This window comes from Pithys albifrons, chromosome 1 (genome assembly GCF_047495875.1).
Source record: "Pithys albifrons albifrons isolate INPA30051 chromosome 1, PitAlb_v1, whole genome shotgun sequence".
NCBI classification, from domain to species: Eukaryota; Metazoa; Chordata; class Aves; order Passeriformes; family Thamnophilidae; genus Pithys; species Pithys albifrons.
Window position 1 is genome coordinate 17167501 of NC_092458.1, and position 23886 is coordinate 17191386.

The 23886-nt window shown below is 38.5% G+C and overlaps 1 protein-coding gene across 1 annotated transcript in view; it reads right to left on the bottom strand.

Moving 5' to 3' along the window:
* Nucleotides 1-23886, bottom strand: part of COL4A1 (collagen type IV alpha 1 chain) — a 122538-nt gene that overhangs the window by 43714 nt on the left and 54938 nt on the right. The window contains exons 3-15 of the mRNA XM_071567708.1: nt 7894-7983; nt 7759-7803; nt 6162-6206; nt 5991-6053; nt 5852-5905; nt 5682-5708; nt 4249-4332; nt 4073-4135; nt 3424-3459; nt 2844-2885; nt 1205-1294; nt 565-600; nt 356-415 (exon numbers count right to left, since the gene is read on the bottom strand). Coding sequence (XP_071423809.1) covers nt 356-415; nt 565-600; nt 1205-1294; nt 2844-2885; nt 3424-3459; nt 4073-4135; nt 4249-4332; nt 5682-5708; nt 5852-5905; nt 5991-6053; nt 6162-6206; nt 7759-7803; nt 7894-7983 — 735 coding nt within the window. The remainder of the gene's footprint in view (nt 1-355; nt 416-564; nt 601-1204; nt 1295-2843; nt 2886-3423; nt 3460-4072; nt 4136-4248; nt 4333-5681; nt 5709-5851; nt 5906-5990; nt 6054-6161; nt 6207-7758; nt 7804-7893; nt 7984-23886) is intronic.

Sequence of the window (23886 nt, forward strand, 5' to 3'; positions counted from 1 at the left end):
TCAACACGTTCTATTTAGCTAAAGTCACTCCCTACAGAGTGATTTGTTTTGCTTTGGTTTTTCTTCTGTTCTGGAATGAGTCAATTTTGCTTCACAGTTGGGATCAGTGGGAGTTTTGGTTTCACTCTGAGCACCACGAGCTACTGTTAAGTGTCTTTAGTTATCTGAAATATGTTACATACAAGTATTACTGCATATTATTGCTACCTGGATTTGTACACCTGCCCTACAGCAAAACTTGCTTGTGTGAAATATACCAAATTTGCTGTTTAACTGATTGTTATTAAGCTTAATTTGCTCATGGAAACAATACAATAACTGCAATTATGGTATTGATAAAGTTGAGAATACTTACACGTGGACCAGGCTTTCCAGGTTCACCCTTTTCTCCTTTGAAACCTGAACCTGGCAATCCCTGGAAAATAAATACCACATTAAAAATACTGACAAATCCCAAAGTAAATTTGCTTTTATCTAATAGCTGTAGAAATATTCAGTGCCATGATCAGATTCTTTAAAATTTTTACAGTAGTAAAAAAAAAAAAAAATCTACACAATACTCACTGGGATTCCTTGTTCACCCTTTTCACCTGGATCACCCTAAAGAAATTATAAAACAAAAAAAAAATGTAGATTAGTAAACAAAACCTTATTAGTCATTTAGGTTATAAATCATTCTTCATATTAGCAAAAGCACATTTAATCCTGTTCTCCATTTCAAGAACCACACCTGATAGTAGGATGTGCAAGAATTTAGACAAACCCAAAATGTCAATCCATGAAGCTAGTTTATTTTACTAGTATATATTGTTTGTATTGCTTAATTCAAGAATTGAAAAATTCATTAGTACCGAGATTTCATGAATGTAATTCTGCATATGAAAAGTATATTTAGTTCAAACTTCCTACTTACTTCAATTCAAACTTCTAGACTGTTTTTAGAATATTCTATGCTTATCAATCCTCCTACCTCAAAAAGTCATCCGCAGCATGAATTACCTTTTTTTTATGCAACTATTGGTTATTTACCATTTATCATATATTTTTAGGGAGACTTCTGCAATGTCATACCTGAAGTAAAACTGAGAGTAATTTTTGAAAAATGGCTCTAGGTGAATTAATTTTTTTCCTGTTTCACTTTTTTTTGCTAATTGCTATTGATCATAGTAATTTAAACAAGAAGTTTATTCATTTGACATCTCACCTTTTCGCCCCTTATGATTTCACTCCCTTTTTCTTTCATATGTGGTGCTGGTCCTGGAGGTCCTGGGGGCCCCCTTACACCTTGTTCTCCCTGTTAACAGCAAATCCAGCACAGTCCAATGAAAACAACATGACTCAGATTAAACATTAGGAAGACCAATAACATTAGAGTTCTACCACTTCCTTTTACCATTGTAGCTAAACAGATTTTTAAAAAATTCTCATTTCAGTAAAATCAGTGAGGGAAAGGGTTACATACACAGTTACAGAAGTCTTACTGTCCAATTGGACAGACAGAGACTGCCCTGAAGAAAGATCTCTGAATTTACTCTTAGGGTGAAGATTGATTAACACCAAATATCAGGAACATATTGAATTAATTACAGCAATAGTACAAAAGTTTTCCAGTGCCTTCTTTAGCAGAAAGGAGATTAAGAGGAAAGAGGTCAGGTACAGAAAGTCAATGCCTAAAGAAAATGTTAGTCAAAATTTACAGTGTTCCATCAGCTTTACAACTGTCCATAAATGTCACCTTCAAGGTGGATCACACTTTTTTAGTATGTAGAAGTCCATTGCAGGGTCAGAATCTCATCCCCTTACATAATGCACTATCTTTTACAGCAAAACACCGCCAAAAAGGCTTCATACATTTCTGACAAGCAGTAATGCACAGCAATACCATTAATCCTTTGCTATAGACAAACCTGAGGAGTATAGGAAATATCCACACACTTCTAGGACTAACAATTTTCAATAAATTTCATGATAACAACTTAATTTCAGCTACATGTCATGCCACAAAAAGATTTATCCATTAGGAATATTATGGCTCAAAATAAATAAATAAGGTGGTAGACTGAAAAAAACCCAACCTAAGTAATATAATTATACTTCAAAAGCCTTATGTCAGTGATACTCATGAGAAGCTTCTGGAAAAGTGCTCAGACACATTATGACTTGCATGAAGTTCTTGGCTCTTGGAAACACAACATAAGGCATTTTGGCCCAGACCTCTCAGTGTGAGAGGTAACAGATTAAAGCTGACATATTACCTCCCATTTGATGCTGAGTCAGAGAATAAATGAGATCTTGGAGCACATCTTTTGGCTTAGAGTCATTCAAAAGTAAACCAGCCTGTGTGCTCTGAAACTCTTTCTGGTTGTAGGAAAACAGAGTAAAAGGGGAAAACTGAAAGGTCTGCTTCAAATTTATATACTACCAAACCAAACAAAGGCAGGCCCACAAGAGTCCTACCACAACAAATTATGATCATTCTGAACAGCGCATTAAATTTCTACCCTCAGAATTAAAGTGATTTCAAAAAATCTGATGATAAGTCCTAACATACAGAGTAAACATTTCCAGATCTGCCTACTTCAACTTAAAGTAGTTTTCCAGTCACAGCTGGGAAACAGGATAGTGACCTACATTAATATCAGATATAACATCATCATTAACAAATTCTGTAACCATTCATGACTTTTTCTTCATTTAGGTGTAAGTTGCAGATTTACTCAAGTCTTCCAAAAATTATAAAGCTGATTTTCTCCATTGATTGATTCAAACAGTTTTCTTTATTTAAAACAAACTACCAAAAGTATTTCTTGCAGTTGGTCTCTAGAAGTATACAAGAGACCTACCTTTTCACCTTTAGGACCCTGAAAACCCAAGCCCATGTAGCCCTGAAAATGTAAATTATATACACTTAGTCAATTTTTATCAGCAGTGCATACATGCATATATATACACATATGAAAGTATTTTGTACACATCAAACACTAAGAGGGAGTATAAAAGGCAGAATAAGTATTTAGAATGCATGTGTGAAACAAATAAATAATCATGTCCTAACCTCCCTGCTGTTTTTTTAGCCCTGTGTCACAGCATCTTGTGAAAAAAATTAAATATATCAGATAATTTTATTGTCAATATGCTCTTGTTTGAAACATTTTAGTGCAAAGTTCAACATTTTAAAAATAATTCAAATAACCATAGAATGTTGTAATTACTATTCATTTGACCAAGTGAGATAACAGAGCTAGACAAATTTGAAAAAAAGTGTTAAATATCTCTCTGTCTGATGTCCATTACGACATAGAAATAGATCCCAAAGCGTAAAAAATCCCACTCCTTTAGGACCATTAATTTCCAGAGTTTGGGGGATTTGGTATGCCAAATAAATAAACAGACAGACTTAATATTTATATTAAAGAGTCTTACCTTCTCGCCTGGGAGTCCTGGTGGCCCTGGGGGACCCTACAAGACAATACATTTTAGCATGTATATGTATATAGTACACTAGATGGAATAATGCCTTATTCTATGAATATAGTAAAAAGGCAAATCTTTTCATTATACCAAGATAAAAGGTCTTTTCCTGCTACTGTGTGTAATTCACAACTTAGAATAAAAACCAATAAAAAAGACAATCTGTCTGTGATAGCTCAATAATTACCGTAATAACAGACAGTTGATATCCTGCTGCCATGGTACTACTTGCTGTGGCAAGTACAACCTCAGCAAACATTTCGATTTATGTCTGGCTGATAGATTTGTAGTTGTAGTTTTACTTTCTAAAAAAAAAACTGAGGAAGAGTGAAAAGAAGGAATAACAATTACAGTCTCTCAGCCACAAAAATACCCTCCAAGAGTGCAAGAAGAGAAGACAACTGTAGAAGCAGCTGCTATTGAAAAACTATGTTGCCTAGTAGTTTCTGCCATGTTAGAGTTCTGGAGGCTAAACCACAGGCTTGAAACCACAGGTTATCTTTCCCAAATCCCAACCAAGACTTGCTACATGTAGCTTCTAGAACATTCCTGCAATAAAGCTCTATAAATAACATGCAAATCACCATGAGAGGAAACTTACTGGCTCTCCTGGAGGACCCTGTGGCCCCATTGGTCCCTGAAACCCTGAAGTTCCGGGTGGACCCTATGAAAAATCCAGATGGCATCATAAAACAAGTGATACTTACATGGTGATTTCATGACACTGATATAATTTTAATTGAAGCTCACTGCTATTCAAACATCATTTAGACTTACAGGCAATCCAGGTTGGCCAGGAAACCCTTTATCACCTTTTAGCACACCAGAAGGTAAAAGACCAATCACTTCACCTGGATCTCCCTATAATAAGTAAAGAAAAAGAACACTTGAACATCAATTCAAATATATTCAAAAACACTAATATTGAGATGAAAGTTGGAGCTATGAATAGTTTTGAATCATTTGGAAAGCTGACTTAAAAGAAAATCACCTTACATCTCTTAATTCAGCTGAAACACAGCGAGAGATATTAAAAGTTAAGACCTTAATTGCCAAACATGCTTTAAAGCCACCTGAAGAGATTCCAGTACCAAATCTTCCTTCGTACCTTCATTTCCTATACCATAATGGGTAGACAGAATGATTTTTCTGCCAAATCTATTACTAATACAGTAGCATCACAATTGGAGCATCTGACCTGTATGGTTAGAGAAATGGTAATCTCACAATCTTTCCCAGACTGAGATCTTCAAGTTTACACCTAATTTTGACATTAAAACTATTTTGTCAAAAAAGGAATCCACTTAGTCTTACTTTAGAAAACTATTCTGATCATTATCTGCCTCTTTATGTCTGTTTTTCAAAAGCAAAAGATATCATCTTTACTACATTTTTGTACAAAGTTGCAGTATTGCAAGTGATTCTGTTTCAAGAATTGTGCACCTATGCATCCATGCCTAGGGAAGAAACATTCAAGTACTTTAGTGCTTAAAGACTAAGTCAGTTCTTCCCATGTAAGAGTAAGATATAGTTTGGGTTATCATATCATTACAAAACTGAGATTACATTTAGACTTATATTAAGCTTACAGTTCCAAACAACACCCGTTAATTTTAAAGAGCAAAAGCTCTCTCATTGTCATTCAATGCTTCATTCTCCAGTTCACAAAATTCACTCAGATACCCAGTCAGTTAGTTAGTTAGTTACGTAGGTAGGTAGGTAGGCAGGTAGGTAGGTAATCTGGTTTTATTTTATTTGTGAAAACTGTTTAGTACATGTGGGATGCTTCTGATATTGTGTGGTATATGACTTTCTTTCACAAATATTATCTATGTCACATTTTTAGATAAATAAAAGTCAATATAAAAACAAATGTTTGAATTACAAAACCCATCTAAATCTTTATACAAAATCAGGTGGCCACTATATTGTTTATACATAATTAATGATATATGCTACTTTTTTTCTGTTGCAATCCATGTAATACTACACTTTCAAGACCTGCATGGAACACACATGTTCAATTTTTATTAACGGGAGGTCACTCCACTGTCTTTATATAGTGGGGTTGCAAAACAGAAAACAAAGTGAAACACAGCAAAACAATTTTTCAGTCCTCAAGCAAGGACGGCTAGTCTAAGAGGCTGTAGACTTCACCCAAATTCTTATTGTTAAAAGCAGGATATAAATACATGTAGAGTAAAACATACCTTCATTCCAGGAGGTCCTGGGGGTCCCTGTGAAAAAAAGATATATTTGATGTTATTGTGACTCAGTGTTGCATATTTGACATCTTATACTTTGTATCATTTCATATAGTTATATTTGATCCTAGAATCAGGGTTGAAAAAGCTGAAGCAGCAAAAAAGAATCTACTTACTATACTTCCAGTCAGTCCTGGTAAACCTGGGGGACCAAGTGGACCTCTTTCACCCTAAGGGGAACAGAGAAATCAAGAACATATATTTGAGGGATGCTTTTACTTCAACACAGAGGTTATAAACATACGTAAATGTCACCTTTGTGCCATTACATCCGGGAATGCCAGGTGGACCAGGAGGGCCATCTTGTCCAGGAATGCCCTACATGAGAAAAAGAAATAAGAAATATTCATAATAATCCAGGTCAGATGTCACAATTAATACTTTAATTAACACAATTAGTTATTTGTAAAAATACTTCATACGTACAGGAAGGCCTGGGTTTCCTGGAAAGCCTGATACTCCTGGGGGGCCCTGCAATTGAGAAAAACATAAACTGAAATGATAAAACCACAAAACAGAAAGGACAAGCTGCAGCCCAAGTTGCAACTCCAGTGATGACACTCAAAACCAAGTAGCATTTAAGTTTCCATTACAAAACAGATCTAATCTTCAAAACCTCTCAAACATGTCACCTTAGTCATCAATAACTGAAAGCAACTTTTTATATTTCTTTTACTTTTTAAACAGTAGGAACTAGTTCAGAGCCTTATGTACAGATAAAAAGGAATGAAGAGGTGTTGTTTTTTCACAATCAGCATTCCCAAAATGAAATTTACTGTAGGCATCTCTTCATATCAGGAGATGATGTTAATACACTGTAAAGATAGTTCTCTTTCATACCCTTCATCAGTGTATCAATTCATCATTATAATCAAAAAAACCACCTAGCTGAGCTAACTCCTTCTTGAACAGGTTTTCAGTGCAATGCATTGGGGGTTCAACCAGGTAAATCATTTTAATCATATCATCTTACTTTTTCGTGCAGTATTACTTAATATATGTATTATGAAGCAGAAAAGATGTATGGGAATCCTGTGCTCAGATAGTATATTTGCATCTTACAAAACTTTATAGTTGTTATACAGACTCCTTGTACTGCAGCACACAAACACATTTGTCAGAAGATGCCAGTTTACATTAACACTCAGGATACCCCAAGGTATAACAAACATCATGGACTGAAAATAAGGATTTCTGATCTAGCAGAATACTCTCTCTGCAATAGCTCAGAAACTGGAGCTCTTTCAGTAACTTCTGTGTGATGCAGCAACTGCAGGCAGATAGAGAACAAAATTGAGATGAGATTTTGAAAATCTATGAACAAGAGTTGAAAATGTATGCATCAGTACTGGCCGAGTCATTTGAATCCTCTTTTGTCATGACATTACTAGACATGAAAATGCTCAGAATGAGCTTGGCACCTCACAAAATGCCAAAAGACAAAGCACTGGCTAATAAAATGTGCTAAAGTACATGCAATATAAGTGTCCAAATTAACAGAAATGACAACAGGGAGATCACAGAAATATTCAGAGCCTCCTCTAGCAAAGTCAAGAGATCTTTGTTCCTGGCTTTAATTCGGCTCTGGACCCTGTGCACACTTTTAACATCTACGTGCTCATAAGCGTGTCAGCTTCTCTGCTAGAGTGCTGCAAGGAGGTTAGATGGCAAACATAAAGGAGAATTTTGCAAGAGGAAATAACATTTGTTTATACTGAAGCTGGAAAAAAAAGCAATTTGGTATGTCAAAAAGATATCAGAGGCATATTAATACCAGTGCTGTTGGTGTAATAGTAAGTATCAGGTAAAAATGCAAATGGATACAGGCACTGGCTGCCCAATGCAGCCAGAACTTCAAAGGTAAAAGTGAGAATTTTGAAATTATTATGCAGCACAAGGGGATTTCATTGATTAACTCAGGGAAGAGACTAATTCCCTCTTGCACTTGAAGGCAGCCATGGAGAGTTAACAAATAAAACAACCCAAAGACATCAGAATTGCAAAAAAGTATGCTAGAACTCACTCGTGTTCCCTTTGTTCCTGGCAGTCCTGGTTCTCCAGTATCACCCTGCAATGGAAAAGAGATAACTTTGTCTTTCTTTGGGACAACAATTTAGGGAAATCTGAGTGTTTCAAATACTAAAGATCAAGTTCTTACCTTAAGCCCTGGTGGCCCAGGGGGACCTTCAGGTCCTTGCATTCCAGGAAACCCAATCACACCCTGCAGTCCTGGCAAGCCTCTTTCTCCCTGTGGAAGAAGAAAACTAATTAGCATCTATACAACTGAAGTTGCTTCTTCAAGCCACTCACATAACCCCTGTTTCTGTGCTCAAGAAACCAGTTATGTGGTAAGAAGCTACATGTGACATTAAACAGTTCTTGTTCGTACTTCAAAGAAAGATTACTATAAATAAAAAATATATTTCTGGTTCAATAATAGATTGGCAGAGGCTGAGTGCACCATAACAGAAAAGCACACTTTGAATGTCAATGAAACCTTTTTTCTGTCTCCTTGGGATAGCAGGGCTCATAGCACATTTATACTCCTGGGATCAGAAGGTCATTTGCCCTCTAATAAAACCTACCTTCATTCCTACAGATATTGCTAAAATCCCAGTGGAAAATTTAACACTCTGAATCAGAAATTAAATTCCAGAAAACCACAAATATCACTGTTCAGTCACTATTGTATGAATGGCAAATATCACTCTTTTTACACACTATTCACAACAGCAGATTTTGGAGAGCAGGCTTGTCACTTGAATTTCAGGGTGGTTCAGAGACCGGATACTCCAAGATACAGGATCTTCCCAAGAAGCTGAACACCCAGATTGTATGTGTCATCCTTTAGATTCTTCTTTAATGCTATATGGGACATCTATGTTTTCTGTGCTGTCCATCTCCCTACAAGTCCAAATGTATTTAAATAGATAAATTTAGAGGCAGAAAATCCATCCACACTCTAGATCAATATTGCAGTTAAAATATGTACACTATGTATGGACCCGCAGTGAAACCAAAAAGAACACTGTCTGAATAAAGGCTGCAAAACCTACACATAGAGAGAGGGGAAAAAATTATGCATGTCAGTTCCTGGAAACAGCAAATCAAAAGCCACATGCTCCATGACAACAAGAGTTGTCCTTTCAAGGTGTGATGTGAAACAGAAAGAAACATTTCATATTGTCAAAAATATCCTGGCTACTTGAAGAGGTCAGCTGAGGATTGAGCACGCACAAGAACAACAACATTCGAGCCTTGGAGAGCTCAATTGTCAAGGAAGTATAACAGGTATCTTTCAAAGAACAAGTTATGACATGCAGGCAGAGGAAACTTAGTGATGACCAACAGACATTGTGCTAGTTGCAGTGCCAGAAAATGAGAGGAACTGGAAGATTTGTGGAGTTACTGGGTTGATATTGGTTTTCAGTTCCTTGTCCAGCATTTTGTTAAAATGGCTGAGGAGGAGGGCAGCAAAATATAACTGAGATGATAAGAGCATGAGAAAGTGAAATCAAATTAAGACTCATTTACTAAAAATTCCTGCTATAAAAAAAAATCCTGCTGCTTCTGCTCTCCTTCCTCCCATAAAAATTAACTTTGCAATAAAAAGGTACTTTCTGAGGCAATGATTTTTTTCTTGAAGAGCTAAAATGGCATGATCTCCTCTATTTACTATCCAGTATTCTTTGTCATGCTTTGAGAACAAAGTCTGCAAATCTGACGCAGTGCATTAGACCAGAAAACACAGCAAAACAAAGCAAACATCAGAACAGACTGAAAAAATATGTTTCAAGGTCAGCTGCAAGTTCTAAAGTAACTAAAATTGTTTCAAAAATATTTTAAGGAAGAATGTATCATGATCCAGATCTCTGAATAAATGTGTTGAAGTAATTAACAATATGTAAGATACCTGTAAGTTAATCAAATTAGTAAGGTGCAAAAATCCATACTGTGGCTGATTAATTGGCACACCTGTAATTTTACAAAATCAGTTGTTATGTGACTTCAGACCAGGACTTCATATTGAACTCTGGGCACCTGCTCTCATGACCTGCTGGGAGGTGTGTGCAGAAGAGAAAAGACACTCAAGTACATACAACAGGGTCTTCCATTGCTGAAGGAAAGTGCAATATGTGCAAATGAGAACAAAACAAGATTACTTTTGACCCACAGACATGTGAGTCATATGTAACATATGTGAGTCAGATCAGTCATGTCACACATGACTGATACTTTCTGCACTCGGAAGTTCTATCCTTCGGAGGGATTTCACCACACTTGGAACCACTTCACCCTGCAACACAGGGAAATAGTCTTTCCTCTGTTCTTAAGGCCAGATGAAACTGAGGTTTACAGATTAGATTTTCACTTAGTCTAAGGCTGCCTTAAAATCATTCTGGCACAGTAAAAGGGCCTCAACATGCCTGTAAATCACTCACTAAGGTAATGACTGCTTCAGCTTGCCAAGAAGGTTAACTAAAGTCTTAAAACAAATACAGACTTGGGCTTTCAGGACAACTACAGTCAATTCTTTCGAGGCTGTTTTCAACCTCCTAGGCTGCCCTGTCTGAGGGTTATTACATAGCTGGAGGAGCACAGTCAAGACCACACCAAGCCACTTTGAGCTAAGATACATCCAGGCTTCCCTAGAAACATTTTATTTTCCTGACTTGCACTGTTAGGCCAACAAGAAAAACAACAGTTAGTCCAGAACTTCTGGCTGTTAGTCCAGAATTTTTGGATATCCAATCAAACTACTGGATGTTCCAAGGCCTGGAAAGATTAACTCCTGAGCATGTGGAGGGCTGTACCATCCCAAATACTGCAGACTCATGGTTTCTCATACTGGAACTGAGCTCATCTTTTCGCCTGTGATTTGCTAGAGGGAAGTAAGGAAACATAAAGGCAACTATATGTCTGAGACCTGCCTGATCCCTCCCTTCATGCAACCTGCCACCTTGGCTGGTTATTCACGAACTTACACACTACGAACACCTCTCCCTCTACTCTGCCTTCCCATTTGACTTTACTATGAAGTAAGCGTTGGGTTAGAAGCCCAAACCTCTGCAGTTTCAGGCTACATAGTTAATGAGACTTAACTTCTCTACGCCACCTATGCAAACTCAGAGAACTTAGGACAAGCTGTTCCACCAAGACCCAGAAAGAGACCTAGGGATGTCTCCTGGGTTCCAGTCCCTTTCTTCAGTCCAGGTGTCAGTCTGCCTCTTTGTACAATAGCCTTAGAAAACTAGTGATGCCAAAACTTGAAAGGAAAGAAGTAGCGCTAATGAACAAAGGTCTTACTTCAATACTTCTGTTTGAGTTAGTGCAAACATACACCTTAAGATTTTTTTGGCATCAGTGACACTACACTACAGTAAAATTCTATTACTCTGAGAGTATCTACACTGTACAAGAGCATACAGAAACTTTACTATCTAGACGCTGTAAAGGCATGTCAATGCCCAGTGTCCTAATGTCACTGATTAGACCCCAGGGATCACAATGAGGTAGCAACTTCTGTACTGCTGCTTTCCTACCCAAAGTGGCTTATTTGGAACTTTAAGCTCAGATGAACCTACTATGCTATGCAGTACAGGCATAAGCATGTCCTGAAGATGTCGAGCATTGCCAAAAAACACGTGAGCAGCATCCCTTCCCTGCTTGTCTGCCTGGTTCCTTTCTTCACTCAATGTTCCAGCCAAACAGCCCAACAGCTAGTGTTTTTGCTACATTTATGCTGCACTCACACTATATAAATTGGTGAGCATCAGGTCTCCCCTGCTACTCCACTTATTTTTTGCTCAGCACTGAGATCTGTAGCTGTGATGCATGAGGAGCATGAGACTGACTGCAAGGGCTATGTATTGTTCAAGTTCCAACATTCACAGCTGCAAAATCTTGTCAAGTAACACTGAAAGAGCTTCTGCTTCTTACAAATCATTTTATGAGACTCAAAAATTAAAACAGATGTAACCCAGTCATATGTACCTCTTCTGATTCAATGCAAACTGTCAGAAAACACAAAGGCGAATTCATTACTCAGCTCACAAAAATTAATATCCTGCCATTCAGCTGCCAACAATGTGAAGGTGCTACGTAAATAGATAGCAAGTGTTCAGTCACTATTGTGCTCATTTGATGAGCAAGATGCCTGTGTTAGTCCAGTTTTTGTGAAATGCCTTTGCATTAGGTAGTTCAAACTAAAATTGAATGGACTTATAAACAGATGTGAACCTGTTGAGAGCTTCACTGCATGGGCTGACATTTTTTTCTGGCACCTACTCTTCCAAATTAGCCATTAAATGCTGTTTGACACATGTTAAAACTGCAGATTGCTAAGCAAGAGAGTCACATGAAGTAAGTAGTTTCAAAAGATTCAGCTGTAATATATCAAGTGCTGAGGGGGATAAAATAATCACCGCCCTATTATAAATTATTTCCCCTATGATTTTGTCTGGGGATTGCAGGACTGGGAGATCTTAGACATGAGAGACTGGTAACATGGATATAAATCAACTGCTTACAGAAGTGCAGGCTCACAGGGTGTCTAGGTCTGTAAAAACATGTTCTTAGCCTCTCCAGAGAACAGGCACATGGAAAATGACAATGTGCAGATCTTCCCAAAGCCATTTGAAAGATGCTTCATTCCTTAAGATTTGCCTCTGCCAGTGATCACTTTGCAGCTGAGACAGCAGGACAGACACGTGTTGGCCCTTCAGCTGAAAAGGCTTAAAATTCAGTCTTGGGGAAAGATGTCACAAGGCAGCTAAACTGGTCTACCCAGCAAAAGTGGCTTTGCTCCTCCTCCTCTTAAAGGAATGGTGCCACCTCACCCTTCTTTACACCATCTGATATGATTCCCTTAGCCTGCATCGCACCAGTTCAGCTCACTAAATGTACTCACTTTTCTTTAGCAAGTGAGCTTTCTCTGGCTTCTGTGAGCTGAGGAGCTCATCAGGTGGCCAGGCAGCTGCCAAAACTGATGCGAGCAGCACACAACAATGCAGGATACTGGGTGGAAAGGCAGCAAGAGCAGTTTCTCACACCAGCACAGTGGGATTTGCTGGAGTTCATCCACCACAGCACCTCAGCTGTGCCTTCACTGCAAGGGAAACAGCTGGGAGCCAACAAACCCTTGGCCTTGCTGGAGAGCTGTATTCAGACCAGTGTCACTGCTGATTCCAACGTATTACAAGCTCAGAATTCCTATCACAAACACATATGCTCTCTTGTTTCCAAAAGTTAACATTCACTGAACTGAAATTCTGTCAAGGATGTTTGGCAAAGAAATGCAACTGTTTCAAGACAAAAACTGAGGATGCAGTTTCCAAATAGAGAGAAATAGTGCGTGTTACCAGGAAAACTTGCCATTCAAAACATTCATCACACCTTGATGCTCCAGTGTAACCTCATAAAATCCACAGCAATGGACGATAGACTTGCAATGCACCCACGGTTTCTACCCAGACTATCTGAAGCCACATGAGAGGTAATAGAGGACAAAGGTGGCGTAACACCTTGGTCTAAATTGGTTCCAAGTTAGACCAGTAATTTCCCTGCACAGTGGGAAACATTTGTGCGATCAGAGTAACACTCTCAAGTCACAGTGTTTCCACACTCTTTCAAACAAGGGTTAGAAAATTTTAATTGGCTCAGTGCTACATTAGTGAAGACAGATGGGGAATATTCTCCTTGTTAAAAGAGTCTTTTTAACCACCAGAGGGAGCACCAGCCCTGAATATATTTCAGGAATTAAATAAACATGTACAATAAATATCATCTGTTTGTCCTCAGCTGCACTTACCATTTTCAGTATTTTATTGAAAGTGTGAAGTAGATATCAGTCAAACAGAAATATTGCTATATGCTCACAAGACATGTGTCCTCAAATGCACTGAGAATGTTTAACATTACAAAATTCCCACTGCACATTCTTCAGCAGAATCTATCCGTACTGTAGCTATACAATTCTGGAACCACATAAGTAACAAGTAATTAATTAACCAAACATAACTCTGAAGATATGCAAAGAATCTGTGTAGGAGCTCTGTTCAGATCTTGGCTCACCCAGAAGTTTTGGAGCTGAGTTCCTGACAGTATGTAGAATGGAAGAGGGGGATGAGGTCAGGGGGAGAGTCAGCAAAATCTGGACGCTTGCACTGTCAGGAAGCATCTGAAAGAGCTCACTCACACGGAAACAGGAGTTTCCATTTTTGGCATGTCTAACAGAAGGAGTAGCCATGACAGTCTCATATCACCTGCACAGCTCCACAGCCAGGCTGGCTGTGGGCTGGATGAGTCCCCTGAAGAACTTCAAACATTACCAGGGCTGCTCTGTGCTATACACAGCCATGTATGATGAAAAACAACTACCCCAACAGCTGCTGGGGAAGAGCGCTCTCCACTCATGACCTCTCTGCCATTGTGCTTGCTCTGCCATTTCCTTCTCCCTTTACTCCCTCCCCTCTTTCACCTGTGGGACTCCTTCAGTCCTGCAGTCAAATGAGCTCCCAGGCTGCATTTTGAGGGGGGAATACTGAAAAGCACCTCCTTATGGTGCCAAGGTCAGTGTCATACAGGTTCATATACAAAGGGGCAGAAGCTGCACCCTGATCACCAAATGATGGCATCTCACTCAGCTCTGTTTTTTCACTCGCTAACAGGATTACTCTTCCTGCTTTGAAAGTATCCTTTCCCTTGCATCATGAATTTACAACACTGGGGAACCTGTGCAGCTTGATACAAGTTGAGCCCCAAACTCCAACAGTGGAGGTATAAACCTCCACTATCAGCATAAACATTGAGTTAGCTGCTCAGGCTTAAGGTGCAAGGACTGAGCCTGGGCCTCTGCCTTCTAAATACAAAAGAATGCTTAGACCAAAAGCATATTTCTGTGGCACCTCGTGGCTGTACAGAACATTCCTCAGGAAGCTGCTAAGTGCTTCCCAGGAGTCCAAAAATAGAAATAACAATCTTTGATTATCCTTTTCCCTACATATCAGTATCTATGTGCTTGGCTGGTGTTCAAGTGGGTGGATATACAGCAAGACTAAAAGAAATTCAGGAGCTGAATAAGAAGTAAAATAAACTGAGTGAAGTAAAATTAACATTCAAAAGCCTAGCATGGCTACCAACACAGCCTCCATTTAATTGGGGTCAAGCAACTGGTTGCCTATCAGCATCGTACAACCTCAGTGAAACCAGCTGTAATGGCTCTTCCCAATATCATTTAACAAGTCCTCTTCATGCAATTCCTCTTCTTGCTCACCCCCCCATCCCCACCCCCTCACCCCAATTTCTCATTTTCCATATGTGGTAGCCAGTTTTTTCGATGCAGCTGCCCAAATTTCACTTTTCAGGACTTTTTGAGCCACATACACTTTACCTTAAGTTCTCAATATTTCCTTACCTTTTCGTGTCTTTGGTTGATACACATTTTGTATTATATTTCCCTCCAGTGCAGATAAACGTTACAGATTCAGAAGTAGCTAATATGCTAAGGGGGAATATATTGGTTCAGAGCATCATTCAGGGCTTGGTATATGAAGGACAGGAATATAAAACCAGAGAGCAGAAGCCAATAGACAACAAGCAATCATTATTTTCAGCTGTGGAAGCCTCCCGCTCAAAGCTTGGCAGCTTAACACCAAAGTATGTGGTTCACTGTCGACGTTCATTGTGGTTCATTATGTTTAAACTTCTCTTGATTTGGGGGGCAAAAAACCCAAACAATAACACAGAGCTCATGATGATTCAGGAGGAAGTCACAAAAACCTTTTTACAAAAGTACACATGAGGTTCTCCAAAGCTCTTTTATTTCTTTTATTTTTTATCAGACATGGGTCAAGGAGCCTCTTCCCATCAGTTAGAGTCATTAGTTAGGAGAATCTCAAAGAATCATGAGAAAAGAGGATGTTTGAAGGACAAAGGACAAATGTCTATGCACTGTAAAAAAAAAAAAAAAAAAAAGGAAATTCTATCACCTGTAGACAGGTTGAATCAAAAGGGTGCTATATTTTCCACCCCTTTTAATCATCTGTTGAACACATTAGGTCTGAGTAACTCTTCCTTTGTTTTATTGCACATTGTGTTAAATCACTTCCAGTGCTAAAGGTCCAAGAATATAAGGGGTAAAAATGTTCCCCACCCTTCCTTCTTCATTAATGAAAATTACTTAGCATTTGTTTGCATTTGGCTTTGTTTAAAGGCTCACATTTAAAGATGAAACAGCAGGGAGGAAAAAAAAGGATCTTGAACTTTACAGGGTTTTTTAATTTATTTTTGTTCAGATCCTAGACCTGGAATGAAATGTGACGTTACATGCAAGTTTTATTCTCTTGCCAAAGGTTTGTCATGGACATATTTACAGAAAATAATCTCTTCCATAAATAGTAAAAACATGGGCAGCTGGTCCTAGACAGTACAGACTGCAATAAAGTTCTCATAATGAAGTAGCTCATATCTTGGGTACATGACAGACAGTACTATTTGAGACAGTGCTAGTCTAGATGCTTTTTTGGGTTAGAATGGAAATGGCATTTCTAAAGTTTGAAACATTTTGGAAGTTCCAATAGGAGTAAAATATCTGTCCACAAAAGCTAGAGGAAATATTCTGGCTTCTGACTTTTGCTCATGCAAATACCAACAATACTGTGCCTCAAAAGTGTAAATCACTGCTTCTTCGCTTTAGTCTCTAATGTCTCTTGACTCAAACAGATCCATTGGATAACAGACACTACAATACGTATTTTTGCAGTACCTCCAGGGTTGTTCTGCCTAAATCAATAAAATTAACAAAGATACAATAATCATTAATAAGAATGAAAACAAGTATCTTCTTATTTTGACATTGTACAGTACATCAGTATCATTGTCAGTGAATGCCAACCAGAAGTTGGTCTGTTGCTTAGCTGGTGTCTCTAAGGTTCTCTTTCTGCCAAAAAAAACCCAAAAAAACCAAACAAAAAAAACCACACACAAAACCCCCCCACCAAACAAAAAAGAGCAAAACACAGACAAGGGCACGTTAAGAGGCCTGTCACAACAAATAAACGAAATCCATGATGTATGACTGCCACCCAGAGGACCCCGCGGGGAAGTGACACAGCCAAGGTCCCAGGACACTGCCAGCCCACGGCACAGCCCTTCCCCTCGGGCCCCGATCTCCCCCTGCCTTTCTTGAAAACTGATGCAGCCCAGTCAGAGCGAGGGGTCAAAGGCAGTTTTGCTATCTAAAGCTCATATTCGAGAGTTTCACTTTCACAAACACTGTATTTTCCTTTTTTTTTTTTTTTTTTTTTTTTTGCCGAGGGTGTCACTCAGTTCTCATGCCTTGGCACTGACATAAATTCACAGCATTTAATCCCTAGTACTTCTAGCTGCCTTTGTAGGAATTTCATGGGGCTGAATGTGTCCTAACTCGATTTCCAGCTTCTACCTCCACACTTTCAGACAGAAATGAAGTTTGAGTTGAGGTTTTTACAATCACATCTCTAATTCACAAATCATGTTAAAAATGCTGCATAGAGATTGAGGCAGCACTGGCTTCTCTGTTCTCTGCTCCACTATACAAACCTTTGATTTTCCTCCCTTTTTTTCACCTAACTCCTGACTCTGGAGCCAGAGGACATTTTAGACTGCTCCTCTGCACTACAGTCTCTCCCCTCCAACACCACCAATTAAACACATTTGTTTTACAGTTCTGCATCATCTTTCAGTCTTTGCTTGGCAGATAAGCAAACCATGTTATCAAAACTAAGGGTTACCAAACTCCCTCAATGCTTTTAGTATTCTGCTAACTATCCATGAAATGCTTTTGCCAAGTCTGTTTACAGTCAGTGAGAAAAGAGTAAGAGAGCATCCCATTTGAAGTTGGTGACTGTGCTCACTCACTCACTCAACTCAGTACACTGTGCACACTGATCTTTGACACAAGCCTTGGTGAGAATTATTTTTGTTGGCATATCAAAAAATTTTAATATGTTTCAACTGAACTTCAGTGGAGGCTGTCACATGCTTGCTTTATGAGCTACAAAGTTTATGGGTAGGTTTTGCCATTCTAGTCACTCTTTAATATTCTAAGGGATAGCAATAAGATTTTCCATACAGGAGTGTAAGTTTCTTTTCCCTTGGCTTTGCCTTAATTTTACTTTCCCTCTGTTATTAAAGATTGTATAGGAACGCATTTTATCTATTACTGAAAGCAAATAATTATTTTCATAATTCAAATCAATTTTCTTTGGTGTGTTACCTATAATTCAATTCATTCACTGTTCTGTAGCTCTTTCTCAGGTGTTGTACTTATTTGAAAGGAAATTTAAGTTCTTTTTAACATCTCTAAAAATGTTTTATCAACTGTACTTGCTCCTTCTGTGATATTAAACTTCTTTCTTGGCTAAATTAAAGATGTCCTCCAGCTGATTAGAAACTTGCCTGTGTGATACTCTGCTATCACTTTTTTAGCAGCTACTTCAGGTTTTCTCTTTAAAAATCCCCCTTTCACACTGCTTCTTACTGTTCTGTGTGCTTCCAGGCATACAAAGATACAAGTTTTGCTATTGCTTCTACTGAAAGTGGTTTTGAGAGCTTGGCATAAAATTCAGTTTTTTATCTCTTCTTGATGAAATCCAAACTTTGAGAAAATTCAGATCTGCTTTTCTGAAAGCAGAAATCGTATGGCCAGAAGTTTTCAGTGACTAATCTAAGTTTTGACCTCTCATTGAAAACATATTCTAAAATCTGAAATAAAAGGTAGTTAAGCCAAGAGAAACAACTAACTACCACTAGGTATGAAATAATAAAAACAAACCCTCAAAACCCACTTTTTGCTCTTGGATGGAAAGCCTAGAAAGTGATTTAAGATTGCCACATTATTGTGGTTCCCTAGTGATAACCATATATGAGGAGGTCGCTTCTTGTTAATATTGCTACAGAAGAAGTGTAGAGAGAGACCAATTATTAAATGCATCAAGTATTAAATTCTTGTGTGGGAACTGACATATTACAGAACTGTCAATTACAGTGGCTGCCTTGCTTTGAGATCCCCACAAATACAGTATAAATTGAAGAACAGAATGATTTAAAGAAGCCTGAGGGGGTAACTACAAAATGCAGCTACTGCTGTACCCCAGACTTTTGCTGTCCCAGACTCCTAAATTACACCCACAACACCCTATCAATATGACAGAGCAGTAGTGGGCAATAAGATGAACAGACAGAAATCAGAAGCAGACTGCTGTCACACATATGACTGGATTCTAAAAAACTGCACATCAGGATGAAAGTTTTGTAATAGCTATGCACCCAGCAGGTACTGAAAACATGACTGTTTGCATGGACATAATTTGAAATTTGGGAAGATACCAAGCCATGCATGGGTACTGCACAGGCACTGGGCAGCTCTCCTTCCCAAACATGAAGATTTCAGACAAGTAAAGATCTTATACATATTTTCTTATCTTACTTTCCTCTCATGTTTGGGAAACTTCACTGACTTCATTAAGGCTCACATACTTCCTGTAATCCTTTCAGAAACCATAATGAAGACATACATTAAAAGCACTTGTACAAATGTAAAATCAAGCCACATGAGCTTGTTTCAGTCACGAAGAAATGCCTAAACTCATTACACCAACACCTTTACAAGCAAAGATACACAGCTAACAAGAGCTGCTTAAAAGGTCATACTATGCCAACTGAAATACGGCTTTGTGAAAACCTTCAAAAGTCAGCTCTGAAAACTAAAGATGAGCATGTCCCATCAAACAGTATTACTGGGATATCTGCGTTTATGGCCTGCTTTCCCTAGAGATAAATTTATCAGCCTAATCCACTAGTTTGTGTTAATCGAAGATACCCACTGTACTGAGTGCAAAAATATATCTTAATATAGAAAATTTTGCTGAAGACAATGGGACGAATAGTTCCTATGACTATTTTAAACTAAGCAAAGCTGATGGTTTTAGATGCCACTTAGCCATTTGGTCTGACAGGTGGGAAACAGGAGAAAACTTTCAATATTTATCGTATTTCAATGAATATTTTTCAGTTGTTTCACATCTGTTCTTTTCGAGAATAGCAGCTCTCTATATGATACATGGATGGGGGGTTTTGCCTGATTTTAATTAAAAGGATTATTTTTCTCTGAGTGAAGGGTAAATAAATAAAAATATACTACTGTCACTGCAGAATTGACACAAACATTGTGACAATGTCCTGATTTTCAAAAATATTTATGAATCACAAGTTTCCTTATAGAACATCAGATCTGCACCTGATCAATATCTTTGTTTGGTTTATTACTGTCTTCTGATTTTGCCCTTTCAGGAATGATTACATTATTTCACGTTATTGTTAGCCCTTTCAGGACTGCAAACCCATTCTTTTCTCCCACGTTGCCTCTCACCCCTCTTCCAAACTTTATGGCTGCCTCCAGGGTATATTATTTAGTTGTAGTTTCTGTAGTGTCCTCCATTCATACTCTTTACAACTCAGGCATGTGCAGGTGCTGCACACAAAGTAAGGTCCTACAGCAGCCACTTAAATAGAAACACTGAGCACTACTTACTAAAACCAAGTACTGTCAATGAAAAGTGTTAAAAAAATTCTTGATTAAAAAACAAGTCTAATAAAAGTTTGACTATGAAAAGCATAGATCTAGTGATTGATTGATTTGCTCCACTAAAGGAACTGATTTGTTGCCCTATGCTATATTTTCAAGGAAACTCAGAAGTACTTAATAGTGATCTTCCCACTGACTGCCAGAGCTTCTCTCTAACAAGAGGTTTTATATGGTGTTAAATCATCAGTATCACAAATATTTTTCCTCTACTTTTTGATACCTAAAATGACAGGAAAACCCTCAAAGGTCCTCCCACTCTGGTAAACCTTAAAAAAATATACAGGGACACAGTCCACTGCAACAGTCAACTTTTCATTACACAGGAGAAGCACAGTCAACTGCAGACAGCAAAACTATGAGTGATTTTTAAGACTGTAGAAGTGTGCAGGGGAGAAAAGACTGGTCACTGCTCCTGTTGACAGGGAACTCCAGAGAGCTCTTATCGACTGTGAAAGTCAGAGCTACCCGGCTTCCAGACTCAAAATACCTCAAGCAAAGCCAGTTTGTGTATTTCTGTGGCATGGTCCATCCACACAGGGCTGGTGTGGTACACTCATAAGGGAAATGGAGAAGTAATTTTTATGTGGGTATCGTAGTGGTTTTAGCGAGGCCTCAAATTGTCAGGCTCAGAGAATCTATGTGGATTGGGAGACAGCTATCACCTGACTGGGTAACCAAAGGAGTATTTCATACCAGATGACGCAAACTTAAGATATGGGGCAGCAGTGAGAGGTGTTAGTTCAGTTCCACCATTGCTGGAGTGCAGAGAAGACCTGGTGCAGTTGTTCTTTTCTGTTAAGCCCTGCCCCTGCATCGTATTTTGTTTGAGTTCAGAGAAGTAGAAATATTTTGTTGTTATACTTTCTCTTTCTTGCAGGGTATCTGTTAGAGTGCTTATGAATCTAGAGTGATGGGCTTTGTATTAATTGGGGAGTGGGAAGTTATTTCTTGTTATATATGTATAACTTGTGTGTGTTATATTGTGGTTTCCTCTTAATTTTTTCTTTACTGTATAAATACATGTAGTTAGTTTCAGCATAAACCTGGTCTAGAGGGAGTTTTTTCCTCTCCCTCTTCTTTTTCCCTTAGCTGGTTGGGGGCAGGCGGAACCCTTTCTCCCTGTCTTGGACACTTGGCGTTTTGCCAGCTCAACCCAAGACAGATATAATAGTATGGCTAAAGCCTCAGAATTAACCAAACAAAAATAAGCCAAAATAAAATTCTTTGCTCAAGTTTTCTTACCTCTCAAAAAAAACCAAAAAACCAACAAAACAACAAGTCAAAAGCAGCAGTTACACTGAGTTAATTCTGTTCTTCTTTTCTATTTTCTTTCAGAGTATCCTAGCCAAGATTTTTTCTAAATCTTGCAATACTTCACGCTCAATGACAAAAATATTTGATATCCTTGTGACTTCAAATTTCAGTGGGTAATGCTGAGACAGTGAAATCATCATAAAATATTTATACTAAAGAATGAGGATTTATACTTCAGTGCATTCTAACTGATAGGTCTGAGAAGATTAATCATTCTGCACAATGTTCCAGTGTTTCTCCATTTACAGATGTCTCTGATACAGAGTAAGAGGAGTGCAAGTGATGATGAATGAGAGAATAAACGTTCTTGGAAAAAAAATCAATGTATGGAGAATTTTACTCATCTCTGTATAATCTTTGTTCTAAATGGTAATTAAATGTTTAACATGCTTTTTCTACACATACTAAAGGCTAGCACATCTTATCTCCACAGATGCTTGAAATTGTTCTCAAAATCTAGGTAGGCATAAAAGAGAAAACATAGCTGCAGTCTACTCGAGAGTAGCTCAATAAAATGTAGGCAAGCATTCAAAACTCTAATCAGTTTAAACAGATCTCACACTTCAGCAAGGCTTAAAAGAACAGCCAAGCTATTATGCAGATAACCAAATAAAAAGAGTAAGAGGTAACAAATGAAGATGTCAGGCTAATCTCTCAAATAGAAAACAGTAAGGTATTATTTATTATTTTAGGAATAGTATCCTTTTCTAAAATTTTTGCACCTTTTGTTCAGGAAATATGTGGTACTTGACATTATGTAGCTTAAAACAACAGCCTGATGTTCAGTGTAATAATAAAGGTTTTACGGGATAAGGGCCATCTGTTGCAATTATGTTCACTTTCTAAAATGGATGAAAACCCTTAGACTTTGTCAATTATATGCCCTTGATAAAGTATACTCATGTTACAGAAATTTGGCATAGGGATGCAATTTTCACGGAAATAGTCTGATGAGAAAACATATTAAATGTACTCTAAATATGGCCTTCATATTGATGAAAATCTTGTCAAATGAGAGAGAAAAATACACTAGTGTAATTTACTCTTCCCTGTCTAAAATGTTGTGTAATACTTCTCGGACACTTTACAGCTTTTAAGTCAAATATAATTTTCAGCACTTTTTCTGGTGAGATCAATAATATGACTATTTGGCCAAATGAATTTTAATTAAACCACATCAAACTGTAGGGTCTGGAACCTCTTCCCACACTATGGTAGGAAATATCTCTCCAGATGTTAAGAATTAAGGCACTAAAGGGTAAATCCAGCACCTCCTTCCACAGCTCCCAAAGCTCCCATGGCAGTAAATTGGTGTGGGTGGATTGCTGAAGAGTGTGGGTGGATTGGAAAAGGCCCTTCAGCATCTGTGCACTTCTGCACGGCATGGAAGCCAGATCAAAAGGGTTTCCAGTGTAGGCAATATGTTGGCTGTGGATGGTTCAGGGCAGAATGGATATGTGCTTCCCACACAAGTGGCTACGTGAGAAATGGAGAGCAGATGTTCTCTAATGTGGTCCCCTGGGGTACCACAAGAGATGTGCTTGGTAGCCTTCTCCGAGCCCAGATCTTGGCTAGGGCCAGTCTCTCTAATGCATCCTCTGAATAAACAACATTCACATAGATTTTTGAGGTAACACATACATGTTTCAAATCCAAATATAATGTTTGGAAAGATCAATTCTAGAAATATTACAGAGGCAAGTAGGAAGGATGCTTCCCTTGCTTTCCCTCACCAGCTTCTGTCTTCAGGCCTGGGACGTGGTAGCAAGCTGTCCTTATTCTCATCATCATCATCATCATCATAGCTAGGCTTTGCGAACAAAGATTTGGGAAGAGATTGCTGCAAGTGTGCTGGTGGCTAAAAAGGCCGATGCGGGATAGGCAAGTCTAGTCACAAAAGACATAGTGGGACATCTCCTTTGGCGATATTGGCAAGGAACGGTTCTTTCTGTGTTGTCTTTTCTTCTCGAGACTGACTCTGAGAGCGTTCTCAAAGGAAGCAGCAGCATCATGAATGATGTGCCTCCATGAATCCTGATTGGAGGCCAGGGTGGACCACTGATGGCAGTCAATATGGCCAAGGCTGAGGTGTTGTTTCAAGGACTACTTGTATCTCTTCTTCGGGGCTCCTCTCTTGCGGCAGCCGGTGGCGAGTTCACCATAGAGCACAATCTTTGGGAGGCAGTGATCCTCCATCCTGGAGACGTGCCC